General features: G+C 38.0%; 1 protein-coding gene across 11 annotated transcripts in view; it reads right to left on the reverse strand.

Moving 5' to 3' along the window:
* Positions 1–15,477, reverse strand: part of LOC126199364 (protein polybromo-1) — a 355,023-nt gene that overhangs the window by 220,454 nt on the left and 119,092 nt on the right. For all 11 annotated transcript variants that reach the window (XR_007540157.1, XM_049936255.1, XM_049936256.1 and 8 more), the window contains 5 exons: positions 12,867–13,022; positions 12,617–12,784; positions 12,327–12,466; positions 6,053–6,188; positions 5,801–5,968 (listed from right to left, as the gene is read on the reverse strand). Coding sequence is in view for 10 of the 11 variants with exons in the window: in XM_049936255.1 (XP_049792212.1) it covers positions 5,801–5,968; positions 6,053–6,188; positions 12,327–12,466; positions 12,617–12,784; positions 12,867–13,022 (768 nt within the window). In the remaining variant the exon portion in view is untranslated. The remainder of the gene's footprint in view (positions 1–5,800; positions 5,969–6,052; positions 6,189–12,326; positions 12,467–12,616; positions 12,785–12,866; positions 13,023–15,477) is intronic.

Here is a 15,477-nt window from a genome sequence, read left to right on the forward strand (position 1 = left end):
TTTATTCTTCAGACTGATGTGTGCAATTTGGGGTAGCAGCAGTTCTTCTACAGGAGCAGAAAGGAGATTGGTGACCGAATGCTTACTAGTCAAGGTGTTTGACTGAACCGGAGATGAAATATTCAATCTATGAACTGGAGGCCTTCATGGTGTTGTTTGGACTACAGAAAGTCCATTTCTATCTAGAGCATAAACATTTCAAGCTCAAAACATACAACCATGCCTTGTGCAGGTTCCTCACCAAGCCTCAGAAGACAGGTAGAACAGCCCGTTGTGTAGTCCATATTTCTGCCTCCCAGTTCTCTGATATGCACATTACAGACTCAAACAAAGTAATGGCTGAAGTGTTGAGCTGAACATTTGAATGGGAATACACTGCCATGGAGAACTGTGAAGAAGATGGAGTGATCATTGCTGTTTTACCACAGATTCCTGCCTTATTTGAAAATTTAACTGATAAAACAGGAGCACAAATCCTTGAGGGAAATTTGGTGGCAATCAAATGAAGGTATGTCAGTGGACAGATAGCAGTTAAATAAAGAGCTGTTATGTTACCACACTCAGCACAAAGACAAGCCAAAGATTTGTTTGCCTAAACAACTGGTTCTGGCAGTCTGCTGCTATTTTTCAGTCCTTGTGTGGTGGACATTTGGGAACTTGATAAAACTATCCAAAATGTTGAAGAAACCCTAACCTGGCCTACTTAGTAATCGGCTATAAGAAGGTTAATCACTCAGTGCATGGAATGCAACACAACCAAGCCTAATCCGAATGCCCGTCGGGGGGCTATTATGTTCAAGTTGCAAGGAGAGTTTCATGGACAAATTATGTGTTGATTATTTGGGACCACTTATCTGGACTAAAAACAGGAATAGGTATACTTCAATAATGGTCAACATCTTCAGTCGATTTGTTTGATTATTTCCCAGCTTAGGAATGGCCATTGAAATAACCAATCAAAATCTTTGAGAATTTTCTCAATTCAGGCCGCCTAAGATGCTCGCAAGTGTCAATGTGCCGATATTTGTATCTAGGGAGTTCCATAAGTTTTGTTTTGGTAATGAGATTTCCTGCATCACCACTGTTCCTTATTACCTACAGCTTTCATTTGTGGAGAGGGTGAATAGGAACCTTAAATCTGCATTGGTTATTTACCACAGAAATTCACAAGTCAATTGGGACAGGTTCTTGAGTTGGCTTAATTTTGCTTTTTAACTTGGCAGTCAATGAAGCTATAAGACAATCCCGCCTACATTAATGGTGGCATATTTGGTTAACTCACCAATTGCTAATGTTTGGAACATAATGATCTGTTGTTGGAGAAGATCAACCCCAAATTGATTAAAAGGGATTGAGCCAGTGCCTAAAAAATATTTGGCTTCCATACCACAGGAGGTATAATTAGGGAAGGCACCCAGCTTTGCTCAGGCTGGGAGACCTAGCATTTGAAAAGAACTTTCATGCCCAGAGCAGGAAGGTACAAAAAACTGCTGGCCCATTTTAAACGTCCATATAAAATAATGAATTGCTGAGCCCAGTCACTTTTTGAACACAGATCACAGCCATGAATAAAACTGTGATGGTCCACCTAAGCCAAATCATGAATGCGGAGAGGTAGGCATTCACGAAGCTCAGTCAAATTATCCCAAGTCCCAGGTACTAGATTAAGGGGGGAGTTTAGAGCCATGTTGTGGCTTGGTTTGATTCTGGTGCAAACAAGCGATACTTCACATCATTGTTGCACATATGTTTTCCATGGTCACCTTGTGGACATCAGGGACATGGCAGGAAGTGTGTAGTTAGTGCCACCCAAGTCTGCAAGAGGGAGATTCGGTCACTTCCCTTTTAGGAAACCAGGACAGCAGTTGGTAGATGGAAAAATGGCTGGACAGCACCACACTGCTACAAGTGCCACTTCTTGATGTGGGACAAACTATTGCTTGGATGATTAAACTTGTTCTCGAACCAAGTCACTCCGGAGCGCACTGCACATTCCGTGAATCCTTGTGCATGATCTCTGTGAAGAGAGTGCTTTGGAATCTTACATGTTGGATTTGTGCCACCATAATTGAAACCGGTCAGCATCTGTCTCTGGAAAAATACTGACTGTGTTCAAGCTCTTGTGTTCTTGTAATGCCCCTCGCCTGCTTTACGATTTATTTCCTCCATGCTAGTCTGCTTCCCTAATGAAATAGTGTGTACCTTTGAAGATTGGCAAGCAATTCATTAGTACATTTATTTAACTGTTTTATGGCAACATCTTCAGCAGTCAGTTTCTGAATTCGTGGTAAAATTTTGTTGTCTGTTTTGTTTCCACAATTCTAATGTATCTATTGTGAGTTGTTAGTGCCATTCTGGTAACTTGGTTCTTTCCCTACGTTATAATAAGCCATATGTTGGGTGATACCTTGTCTGTATTAAGCTGGCTCCTATTAACCACTGGACGAGTGCCATTTCACTCCTTCATATGGAAGACAGTTCATTCACCAACTTTGTACATGTATTTCTTATTATTGAATTTTCTCACTGTGTAACAGATGTAATACAAACGAATACTCTAGGAATAAACAACAAACCCCTATATATCACTCACACAGGGATTGTGAGGACGAAATTAGAATAATTAAGCACATGAAGAGGCATTCGATCAATTATTCTTTCCGTGCTATATATGTGAATGAAACAGGAAGAAACTGTAAGAACTGGTACAATGGGATGAATCATCTGCCATGCACTCCATGGTGGTTTGCACAATATAGTTGTACATGTATGTTCTATAATCACAAGCTTGTGTATTATTTATTTATTTTTTAATCAGTTGGAAGTAATGCTTTCACAGTCCTAAGTTTTATCTGGTTAGTTAAGTTTTACATAAACTCACACTGAATACTGAAAAGATTCACTACAGCCAATTTTCATTAAAACAGACTAGATTTTTCTTAATTCTATCTTTTTTTTCCACTGATACCTTTGAATTAAAATTTAAATAAAGGCAGGAATAACTGAGATAAGTTTATCGATCCAGTGATTTGATTATCGTTAATGAAGTGTTGATTTCTTACAAGGGTTACTACTGTACCAAATTATCTTTAAAAAAATGGGAGAGAAAAAATAAAATGACTCTACGAAGGGTTTTTAGATTTGGTAGATGCTGCCAAGGAATATATCAGACCAACCATTACAAATCATTTCAGAAATATGAATATGACCCTCAACACTTCTGACGGTTATGACAAAATATGAACGAAGTTAGTTATAGAGTGTTCTTCCGAGTACAGTAACACATTAAGTTAATTGTACAACCACTCATTTATCACTGGAACATTTTCCAAATGGTTGAAATATGCTGAAGTTAAGCCTTCTTATAAGAAAGGACACAGAGAAATATTGTCATATTTCCATCCAATCGGCTTCTTAACCATCTGAGTATGAATAATATATTGTCAAAAGTTACAGTTTAGATTTCTAAAGAGCTCCATTATTGAGAGGGCTATATACATACACAATGAGAATGCATTTAATTCATTAAATAATGAATTACAGGGTACTGGTATATTTTTTTTATCTGTCGACAGTGCTTGACTACCGTATTTACTCGAATCTAAGCTGCACTCGAATCTAAGCCGCACCTGAAAAATGAGACTCGAAATCAAGGGAAAAAAAATTTCACGAATCTAAGCCGCACCTGAAATTTGCGACTCGAAATTCATGGGGAGAGAAAAGTTTTAGGCCGCACCTCCAAATCGAAACAATGTTGGTCCATTGTAATATGAAACACAATTTAGGTCGAATGAATGACGATACAGCTACAGTAGTTTGGTTCGAGTAGTAAGCTTAGCAGTTAAACTTTACCAGGTAGCCATCGCTATGCGTCAGGCGCTCCGTCCGTATTTATACGGGTACCCTTCCTTTTTCACGTGCTTCGTCTGGTTTGAATTGATTGCTTATTTTTCTTTGATCTGATAAGTGCCATTCTCTTTGTTATACGTCACTCTAAGCTGAAAATGCATTACTGTACTGTGCCAAGCATTGTTTGTCGCATTCTGATAATGAGTGTTTACGGCCTCTCGCCGATCGTGGCATGGCTTGCTTTTGTGCACGCTATCACCGCTTACAATTAGAGAGAGAGAGAGAGAGAGAGAGAGAGAGAGAGAGAGAGAGAAAGGAATCGTCTCATTAGCGAAACAATGGCAAGAGACTGCTATTTGTTGTTACTAACACTGCTGCTTTCTTTGATAATGATCAACAAGAACCAAATAATAGACTGCATATGAGAGAACATGTTCTGAACGAGAGTATAGCGAAAATTTTTCTCCTTTTGAAAATCTTTGCAGACGCCTTTAGTACATTACATTCTGCACAGAAATTAGAGTCATCTTAGATTTAAAAATCTAGTCAATTGCTGTGCTTCATTTCTGACTGTATCACTATTAGGCATAAGAATAATACGAATATAAATATGACATGATATGTATATTCTTCCGCGTTTGCTGTTGTCTCACTCTAGTTTCATAGTTTATTAGGCAGACAGGATTTAAATGAGATAGCAGCAAACACGAAAGAATACGTGACAAAATGTTTATATTAGTATTGTTCTTATGGTGAAGAGAATACTGCATGTGATTCACAGTTCATAAAAGTTCCTATTAGCAACCATCTCTTCTCACAGGTAGGAAAAAATTCAGAACGTAGAGTTGGCCATATTGACAAACGTCCCAAACAGTCTTGCCAGTCGGATTTTCGTAGTACATTGAAATGCTGCTACATTCGAAGATGAACAATACGGAATTCGTATTTCCTTCATTGGATAATGTATGAAAATGCAGTGGTCGAAACTCGGGGCGGAGAAAACAGCTCGTCTTCCACCTTCTTTTTTTTTTTTTTTTTTTAAATTTATTTACTGGCACGGAGGTTTTGGCGCCAGTATTTATCTTTGTGCATGCAAACTTGCAAAGCATGCCTGTGTAACGCTACATTTATTCAACGTCAGAAGTTAGTTGTGGCGGCACCTATCAACATTTTTCAGAACTTACGTTTACGTTGCACTCGATTCTAAGCCACAGGCGGTTTTTTGGAGTACGAAAACCAGAAAAAAAGTGGGGCTTAGATTCGAGTAAATATGGTATGTAAATCACAATATCCTTTTCATTAAATTATCGTATATCACCAAATGCTGCAAAATGGTTCAATTCTTTTCTCTCTGATAGAAACCAAAGGGTGTCAATAGGAAAGAGTCCTGAAAGTCCAACCAGGTTCCATCAAAGCGCCCTTAACTTTTTCTAGTGTATCTCTATGATGTTCCATCAGTAATAGTTGAAGTGTGTTATGTTTGCAGATGATCCAAACATTGCATTAAATAGCAAATGAAATTTTGGTTTAGAAAGATCAGTTAACGAAATTTTCATGAACATTAATAAATGGTTCTTAGCCAATTGTTTGTCACTAAACTTCAACAAACCACACCATACGAGTTCAGAACTTGTAAGAGGTATATTCATATGAAATCACATTTTGGCCTATTACATCAACTGTTGTACAATAAACACATCAGAATTTAAGAAATGTTTTGAATTAAATCCAACTAAATTCCAGATCTGTTACAAACTGATCCCATTAGAATTCTGTTTATAATTTAAAGAATATTTAAAATAAACACAGAAAAAGATCAGTCAAACCTTAAAATTTCCCATATCATCTTATGTATTCAAAGCACTGCACAAGGTATATACTACATTATGCTTCTCACTACCACACCCAGAATTTAGTAACATTGGGTTTTAAAATGTCAACAATACACTACCTTGTATATCTGAGAGTCAGGTTCGTTGTACTTGCAAGCATTGTCGAACATCAAAACAAAATCACTTGACATTGCCTCAATACTTTCATACTGATTGGTTTTAAGTTTTTGAGCAATTTTTTCCAGATCCATTGGATTCTTGATTACCTCATAATAATCTGGGTACTCCTGAAACAACCGTAACACATGCAGGTATCCACATTCTCAACAACACTGCATTTATTTGTCATACTGAAAAGAGTAACAACTTACAGTCTTTGAGGGTAATTTCTGGAAGATTAAACTCAGCTGTCTGTTCTTAGGATCTTTGTAGTCTCTGATGGCATCATAAAACATACGTAATTTTTGTGATAATGCTGTTGCATTGCTGACCTTCCTGGGTTTTGTCCTGTAAGTGATTTATTTTATTTTTATTTTATACACCTAGTTCCGTATGAGCAAATTGAGGAGCAAGTTTCCATGGTCATGGAATGAGTCAGTATATAAATTAACATCAGCAAAATTAATAATAGATAAAATAAAATTAACGTAAGTCCTGTGCAGATGACAAGCTGCTGAGTACACACTAATGTGATCAACAACGTAACATAGGAATTTGCTTAATTTTTTGTCAGGAGCTCCCCAACAGAATAGGGGTGTGCCATGAGGAAACTCTTCAATTTAGACTTGAAATTGTGTGGGTTACTGCCAAGATTTTTTAATTCTTGTGGTAGCTTCTCGAAAATGGATGCACCAGAACGCTGCACACGTTCCTGCACGAGTCAAGGAGGTGCGCTCCAAATGCAGGTGAAAGCTGCTAATTCTTGGGACTAAACTCATAGTGTTAACAAGAAATTACATTAAAGAAAATATACACTAAGAGGCCAATGTGTGAATTTCCAGACTCCTGAACATGGATTGACAAGAGGTTCACAATCTAATACCACAGGGTGGTCGAATTGCCCACTTCTGAGACAAAAAATACCCTTTCTGAATAGTTAGCTTTTGTGTGAGAGACAACCACACTGCAAAAATCAGCCTCTCATCAAAAGCATTTCTAAACACTAAATTTTAAATAGGGCATACCATAAAATGCAATGAGGGCAGATTTTGATGGAATTAAGATTCCTAACAGCTTTTCAAACTGAGTTTATGGCATCAGTTACGGGTCAAGTTACTGCTGGTCCACACTAAGAGTGCTAATACCACGTTTTGAATAGGGCAAAGAAAAAAGAAGAAAAAGAAACATTAATACCGGGCCACAGCTGTCAAATTGTGGCAAGAATTCTGCTAATGTTGACCAAGTAATTTAAGACATATCAAGGAGCAAAAGATACTTAGTGAAGCACAAGTTGTAAATCCAAAGAAAAATTAACGTAACTTTGAGATGAAGAAGTAGTCAGTAACAGAGACAAAGACCAAAGAAATAATGAGATGTGCAAAAAGTGAAACCACACCAAACTACACTGAGCACGCTAATCTGCAAAATTACTAGATGGATTTTCATGAAGTTTACTCAGGTAATTTTAACATGGCTAGGGGCAAGGAACGCACACACTTTATTTCATCAAAATAAGAACACAGAAAAAAAGGACATCATAATTTGAAGTTTTATCTAAAATTGTCTTCTCAGCTTAGTAGCAAACTCAGTTACAGATGTATATTCGGAAGTTAAGTCAGTGACAGAATTAAGTACTGCAATCTTACCTTTACGAATACAAACTAAAAGCAAATTTACTTGTCTACAATACAAGGATCCACTGATTTCGCTTTTGTGTATTAAAAACTGAACAGCACTACTCTGGTTCTCACAATAGCTTTTATTTATATTCTTTGTTAGCGAAAACAAATTGATTGAAAATTTCTTTTGTTCTGGGTGTCTACTAATTACATTTTGATTTTTTTTTAATGAATATAAATTCCTAGAAAACAGTAAAGTCTTTATGTATCCCCAGAATGGCTGAAATCTCAGGATTAAGTGAGCTCAAGAATCCAATGAAGACCATGATGCAGGAATTGCTGTGGCTTGAGAACATCAGACTTTAACTCACACTTTGGGAACTCCTTCCAAAAGTGAGGTGTGACTTAACTCTGATTAAGAGCATCAACCATTATCTCACTCGTCAGAAACTTTCACTCACTCATACAGGCTTAAAGCTACTTCTTTCCAGTGTATCATCATAGAAGTTGAAATATTTATGGGAAGTGGTGAAGGCAAGCAAGTTTTTATACCCCGAATCCTGCTTAACACAAACAATTTGTCATTCACATTAAACATGTACAACTCCTGATGAGCTTAGTTTATAGCGTGACCATAAACAAAGGCCAAGTCCAGATGCTGCATGCATGGACCTTAGTGTCAGTTGCTTTTTGCACAGCCAATGCTACGTGGCTCTCTTCTGTGTTAGTGAAGCAAGCAAGATCTTCATTAATGTCCTTAATCATCCTAGTTCAAATGTTGTATACAAAGAAGCTTTGAAAGTCTAAAAATAAATTCCCCACCTATGAAGCCTTGGATACAGCTGTAAGTAAATATCTGGGTAACTCTGGGTTTCTCAGCTGGTAACAAAATAGATGACAAAAGACTATGATTACGAGAATGATAAAAGTTCTTTAAAAAATTGTCTCATGATGAAAATGTAGGTGATAAAATATTTTAGGGCGAATAAAATCAAGATCTATAACATATAAAGAACTACAAACAGTACTTTGAAAGTTGAAGAAATAAAAAGAAAAATAATTCTCTCCCCCACAGTATTAATAAGTATCTGTCAAATACCAATATCCATGAACAAACACTAGATGAGCTTATTATTTACTGCCAGAACCATTGAAAGGAGCTATACAACAGCCAGGTTGTAGTATACCCCTTTAATTTTATGGTTACAATTTCCTTGTTAACATGCGATTTCAGTCCTGTTGTTGTTGTTGTTATGGTCTTCAGTCCAGAGACTGGTTTGATGCAGCTCTCCATGCTACTCTATCCTACACAAGCTTCTTCATCTCCCAGTACCTACTGCAACCTACATCCTTCTGAATCTGCTTGGTGTATTCATCTCTTGGTCTCCCTCTACGATTTTTACCCTGCACGCTGCCCTCCAATACTAAATTGGTGATCCCTTGATGCCTTAGAACATGTCCTACCAACCGATCCCTTCTTCTAGTCAAGTTGTGTCACAAACTCCTCTTCTCCCCAATTCTATTCAATACCTCCTCATCACTTATGTGATCTACCCATCTAATCTTCAGCATTCTTCTGTAGCACCACATTTCGAAAGCTTCTATTCTCTTCTTGTCTAAACTGTTTATCGTCATGTTTCACTTCCAGACATGGCTACACTCCATACAAATACTTTCAGAAACGACTTCCTGACACTTAATACTCGATGTAAACAAATTTCTCTTCTTCAGAAACACTTTCCTTGCCATTGCCAGTCTACATTTTATATCCTCTCTACTTCGACCATCATCAGTTAGCTTGCTCCCCAAATAGCAAAACTCCTTTACTACTTTAAGTGTCTCATTTCTTAGTCTAATTCCCTCAATATCACCCGACTTAATTCAATACATTCCATTATCCTCGTTTTGCTTTTGTTGGTGTTCATCTTATATCCTACCTTCAAGACACTATCCATTCCGTTCAACTGCTCTTCCAAGTCCTTTGCTGTCTCTGACAGAACTACAATGCCATCGGCAAACCTCAAAGTTTTTATTTCTTCTCCAAGGATTTTAATACCTACTCCGAATTTTTCTTTTGTTTCCTTCACTGCTTGTTCAATATACAGATTGAATAACATTGGGGAGAGGCTACAACCCTGTCTCACTCCCTTCCCAACCACTGCTTCCCTTTCATGCCCCTCGACTCTTATAACTGCCACTTGGTTTCTATACAAATTGTAAATAGCCTTTCGCTCCCTATATTTTCCCCTGCCACCTTCAGAATTTGAAAGAGAGTATTCCAGTCAACATTGTCAAAAGCTTTCTCTAAGTCTACAAATGCTAGAAACGCAGGTTTGCCTTTCCTTAATCTAGCTTCTAAGATAAGCCATAGGGTCAGTATTGCCTCACATGTTCCAATATTTCTACGGAATCCAAACTGCTCTTCCCCGAGGTCCGCTTCTACCAGTTTTTCCATTCGTCTGTAAAGAATTCGCGTTAGTATTTTGCAGCTGTGACTTATTAAACTGATAGTTCGGTAATTTTCACATCTGTCAACACCTGCTTTCTTTGGGATTGGAATTATTATATTCTTCTTGAAGTCTGAGGGTATTTCGCCTGTCTCATACATCTTGCTCACCAGATGGTAGAGTTTTGTCATGACTGGCTCTCCCAAGGCCATCAGTAGTTCTAATGGAATGTTGTCTACTCCCGGGGCCTTGTTTTGAGTCAGGTCTTTCAGTGCTCTGTCAAACTCTTCACGCAGTATCTTATCTCCCATTTCGTCTTCGTCTACATCCTCTTCCATTTCCATAATATTGTCCTCAAGTACATCGCCCTTGTATAGACCCTCTATATACTCCTTCCACCTTTCTGCTTTCCCTTCTTTGCTTACAACTGGGATTCCATCTGAGCTCTTGATATTCATACAAGTGGTTCTCCTTTCTCCAAAGGTCTTTTTAATTTTCCTGTAGGCAGTATCTATCTTACCCCTAGTGAGATAAGCCTCTACATCCTTACATTTATCCTCTAGCCATCTCTGCTTAGCCATTTTGCACTTCCTGTCAATCTCATTTTTGAGACGTTTGTATTCCTTTTTGCCTGCTTCATTTACTGCATTTTTATATTTTCTCCTTTCATCAATTAAATTCAGTATTTCTTAAGGATGTTGATTGTAATCAGTAACTCTTGCCATCCAACAGCCTTCAACATATTGTTGGCAAATTTGGAATTGCAGTCTTACATTTCCCAGTCTACTGATACTTCCTGTACCTCCAAGTCTCTGCACCCTCTTTCTACTAACACACCCCCTGCTATCTGTCCTTTCTTCCATTATCTCTTTCTCTCTTCTTTATGAGGTTTCTTATAAGGATATCTCCGTGTACAAAACTTGAGGTCAACATTTGCTTTTTTTTTTTTTTACACTGAACTTGCTGCAGTCCACATTGTAATTATTTCTATGGTTTGTAGGTACTAGTTGTTATTTAAGTGAACACTGAATCAACCTTCCTGCTATGTTGCTCTGATGTGAGATTCTGGACATTATTTGTCCTACCACACAAAAATCCTTTTTCCTTAACAGTCATACTATTTTGTGGCAAAAGAATCTTTACTTCCAAAATGTCACTCCGTCTTTTGCTGTGGGAAAATAGCTGTGTTAATACCGACAAAAAAAAATAAATAAATAAAATAAAATAAAAAAAAAATCCATTTTCTGTAAGTCTTTGGTGGGTTTTCTGCAATTCAGATGTTCAATCCCACTTAACATTTTTATAACATACTATGATAATAAAAAAACCAATTTTACAACTAAAACAAACAACACACAAATATGCGCCAAAGTAAGTTCTGTAGCAGTAACCATCAATCCAGTTACACAAGAAGTTAAAGCTTATGTGCATACCTTTTCTGAAACCATGGGTATATTCAAACATTTCTGCAAATATTAGTGGCTTGTACACACTAAATACGTCACACTTTACTGAAACAACAACAACGAGGCATAGAAAAAATGCCTTTAAGTATACTCTACACACAATCAAATCAGAACACTAAAATGTCTATCAGCAGGATGTGTAGACTCGCTGTACAAGAACTGATCACCTTACTTTGTTGAACCAGTTTATATCCACAGAAAAGAAAGAAAGGTATAAGACTGCTTACATTATTTAAAGAAATGATTAGTCTGCAAATATTAGAGCACAAACATTTTCTGGCCTTTAACAATGTACTTAGAATACATTTCATTTCATCAAAATCAATCAGCTCAGGGCTGATGGGCAGTAAGTTTACGACGGACGAGTTCTTACATTCTGTTGGAAGGAATAAAAAGGTAGAGCTTATCTACAGTCATCCGAAAAATGAGATGAGGAAAATACTTTTCAAAGTGTAATGAATTCAGACTCAAATAGTTCCCAGTTCTAAGGCAATCATTGCTAGTTGAAAATGTTTAGCAAATACAAATATTTGCTGCATCATTATCATATTTTCTGAGACTAACTTTTTACGTGATTTTTTTGCTGTTGAATATAAGGAATCTGTAGTATGCTGCTTGTCAACTGCTGCCGAGTTGATCAAACTTCTCACAATGTAGACATTATTCAAGGTAAAAAAGAAAAAGAGAGAGATAAACAGACAGATCCCATCAAGAAGATATCTCTGTAACATAAACATTGGGAAAATGTGCCACTCGATAAATCTAAAATATTATCCAGTAACGACAACGGCATGTCTTACAATGCACTATGCTCCACATTGTAATCTCTTTTTCTTTGACTAAACTTGTAAAAAAATTATCTACTATTCTCTTCAAATTTAAATTCACATTTATATACACTACATTTTAAGGAAGTGTAATACTATAGGCAACACGTCAAAAATTGTATCTTACACTCTAGGTGTCTTCTTTACACTCTCTTGTAAGGCTCCTAGTTCCTTCACCTTTTCCATCAGAACTTCTTCTAGTTTATTTGCATCCTCATATATCATTGAGCCTTCTTCATTGTATTGACGACAATTGTTAAACATAAGCTGAAAGCATAAAATATACATCATTCGTAAAACCCAAAATTATGAAATCTGAAGCAGCTTACTGGTAAGTGATTATGATTGATCAACATAAAACATTTCTGAGTAATGAATAACACATTGAGAAGATACAATCAAATCCAAACAAATTACTTTGAAATCTGCAATAATTTCCTCTTCTGAATTGTATTTTTCATTCTTTATATTTGCTTCAATTGTCAGCATATCTATTGGTTCTGCTATTACTTGAAAGTAGTCAGGATACAGTTTCTTTGATGGTTTCTCCATGAACATAAGAACTGGCTGACGTCCATCTTCATGCTGCAAAATATTGCATTACTTTAAAGTAAGTTCTCAAGTATAGCAATTATTACAATGACCTATAACAGCAATGAAAACTTACTACATAGTCAATAAGGCATTTAAATAGTGCATGTAAGCGTTTCTTCAATGGCATATCCTCTCGGAGCTTTGTTGGCTTTGGTGTTGAGGAAGCAGACTTTCTTGTACTTTTACGTCTTGAACCTCTATCATCAGAATCATCTTCACTTTCTGAATCCTGCAGATAAAAGACATGCAATAAATACACTAACTCCACTCACATCTGAGAAACAGTATTAGGAACAACTTGACTCCTACACCTTAGTGAAAATTATATGAGTCTTAGCTTGCTTCAAAGTTAACTCAGTGTTTCAGATTTACCTCATTCCCTTCATCATCAAACTGAAGGACTATTAACAACATCATTTTGTGATAAGACAATTGAGGAAGCACAGGCTTCACCTTATCTACTACTGGTTTCATCTAGAAACTACCAGATGTAAGACAAAGTAAATTTTGGAGAGCAAGGGGGCTAACCTACATAGGATACCAAAAGAAAGAAAATGGGAGAACAGCTTATGACACTGTTAGATGCAAAGAGATAAGCAAGGTCTGAATAGACTGGAACTGTCAAAAAGAATGCAATTCAGAATCAGAAATATGTATAACAAGTGCCTGAACTGTGTTATAATAGATGACAAAAATTCAAAATTGTTTCGAACAGGTAGAAGAGTCTGAGAAGGAAGTGTACTCTCACCAGTGCTCTTGAACACAGTTACAGATGACATCGCGAGGAAAGTTCATCAAGAGTCAACAGCAGGAGATATGAAAACCATAGCATACACATGCAGTGTGATGATATAAGACAACAAGCAGAAATTGGAAAAAAACACATAAATGTCTGTCAGAGGGTAATTTAAGACGCAGCCCTGCAATAAGCTTAACGAAAAGGGAGGAAATGAAAATCAGCAGAGAAAATGAAACAATGAAGGATTTATAAGGGGCATTCAAAAAGAAACGAGCTGGAGTCTGGAATATGCAAACCAGTGACAGGAGGGTAATATCATGACATGTATAACAAGCTGTGGTTCCAACCAGTGTGGATGTTCACAGTCCATCGCTAGAGGGCACGTGTGCACGTCATGTGACTACACAGAACTAGCAGAAGCATGCATCAATCATCCAACATTGCCAGTCGCATTGCAAACAGTGACATGGAGATGTCAAAAGAAGGGCAAAGAGTGTCGTCCATTTTCTGACAACTCAAGGAGTAGGAGGAACAGACATTCATCAACGAATGTCACAAGTGTACAGCGAACACTGCAGGTCCCTTGCAAGGGTTGAGGCGTGGCACAAGAGCTTCAGGGAAGGACGGGTGTCACTAGCCTATGATGCATGGTCTGGAGCACCACACTGCATTACCGATGACATCGTCCAGCTGGTGGATGCACTCATTACCCAGGACTGCTGAGTGACAGTGAAAGCCATAGCCGCCGGATTAAGCATCAGAAGTGTTCACACTATCTTGAAGGAACGACTGCACATGCGCAAAGTGTGTGTCCAGCGGGTACCCCACAGTCTTCAACCACACCAGGAAGCATGTGGTGGGAATGGTTCACTGTCTCGCTCATCTGCAGCGCTATGCTAGGGAAGGGAATGCATTCCTGGCACGAGTGGTGGTTGGAGATGAGTCATTGTGTCATCACTTTGAACCAGAATCAAAATGACAGTCTCCAGCAGAAACATACAGGGTCACCACCACCAACAAAAGCCAAGGCCATCCACACGAGTGCAGGAAAGGTTATGCTGACATTCTCCTTTGACCAAGATGGGCCCCTTCTGATTTACTTCCTACAACACGGGAAAACAGTGAATGCCCAGTGTTACTCGCAAACCTTGACCACCCTTCGCCAAGCGATCGAATCAAAACAACCCAGCAATCTCACCTATGGGGTCATTCTGCTCCAATAAAATACAAAGCCTCGTACAGCCAACACAGTCGCAGCACTCCTGCAGAAATTCAAATGGGAGGTTCTTGGCCACCCTCCATAGAGTCTGGACCTCTCTCCCTGCGATTACACCATTTTTTGTCCCCTTAAAAGGCTCTGAGGGGCAAACGATTCACTTCAGACAACAATGTCCAGCTATACGTGCGGAACTGGTTAACTTCGCAGCTCTGGGGATTTTATGAGACAGCCATTCACTGCCTTGTGTCACAGTGGGTCAAGTATCTCAACAGCCACGGTCAGTACTTCTAACATACATGTACTGGTTACTGTAATTATGCCTCTGGCTCGTTTCGTTTTGAATGCCCCTTATAAGTTGCAATCAAAAATTTATTAAAGAAGCAGATGCTTTCAAATATCTAGGAAGTAAGCCAACAAAGGGGGGAAAAAAAACATCAGTTTCTGAGAAGGGGACAGAAAACTAACACAAGTACAGAGTCTCTTGCGAAGGAGTCCTTGTATAAAAAGCATTAAATTCAGGTAATGTTCCAAGCTTTCGATGATTGCCTCAGTCACTGTTGTCAGGAACTAAGTCTGCCTATCATTAAACTGGTAAGACTCCCACTTTTACAACCGAAGGACGGACCCTTATTGGCCATAATACATCATGACAACGGAAATGGCGCATACTGAAGTGACACACCCTACATCCATAGTTATCTTTGTGCTACCACTCGCATCAGGTGG

The sequence above is a fragment of the Schistocerca nitens genome, chromosome 8 (genome assembly GCF_023898315.1).
Source record: "Schistocerca nitens isolate TAMUIC-IGC-003100 chromosome 8, iqSchNite1.1, whole genome shotgun sequence".
NCBI classification, from domain to species: domain Eukaryota; kingdom Metazoa; phylum Arthropoda; class Insecta; order Orthoptera; family Acrididae; genus Schistocerca; species Schistocerca nitens.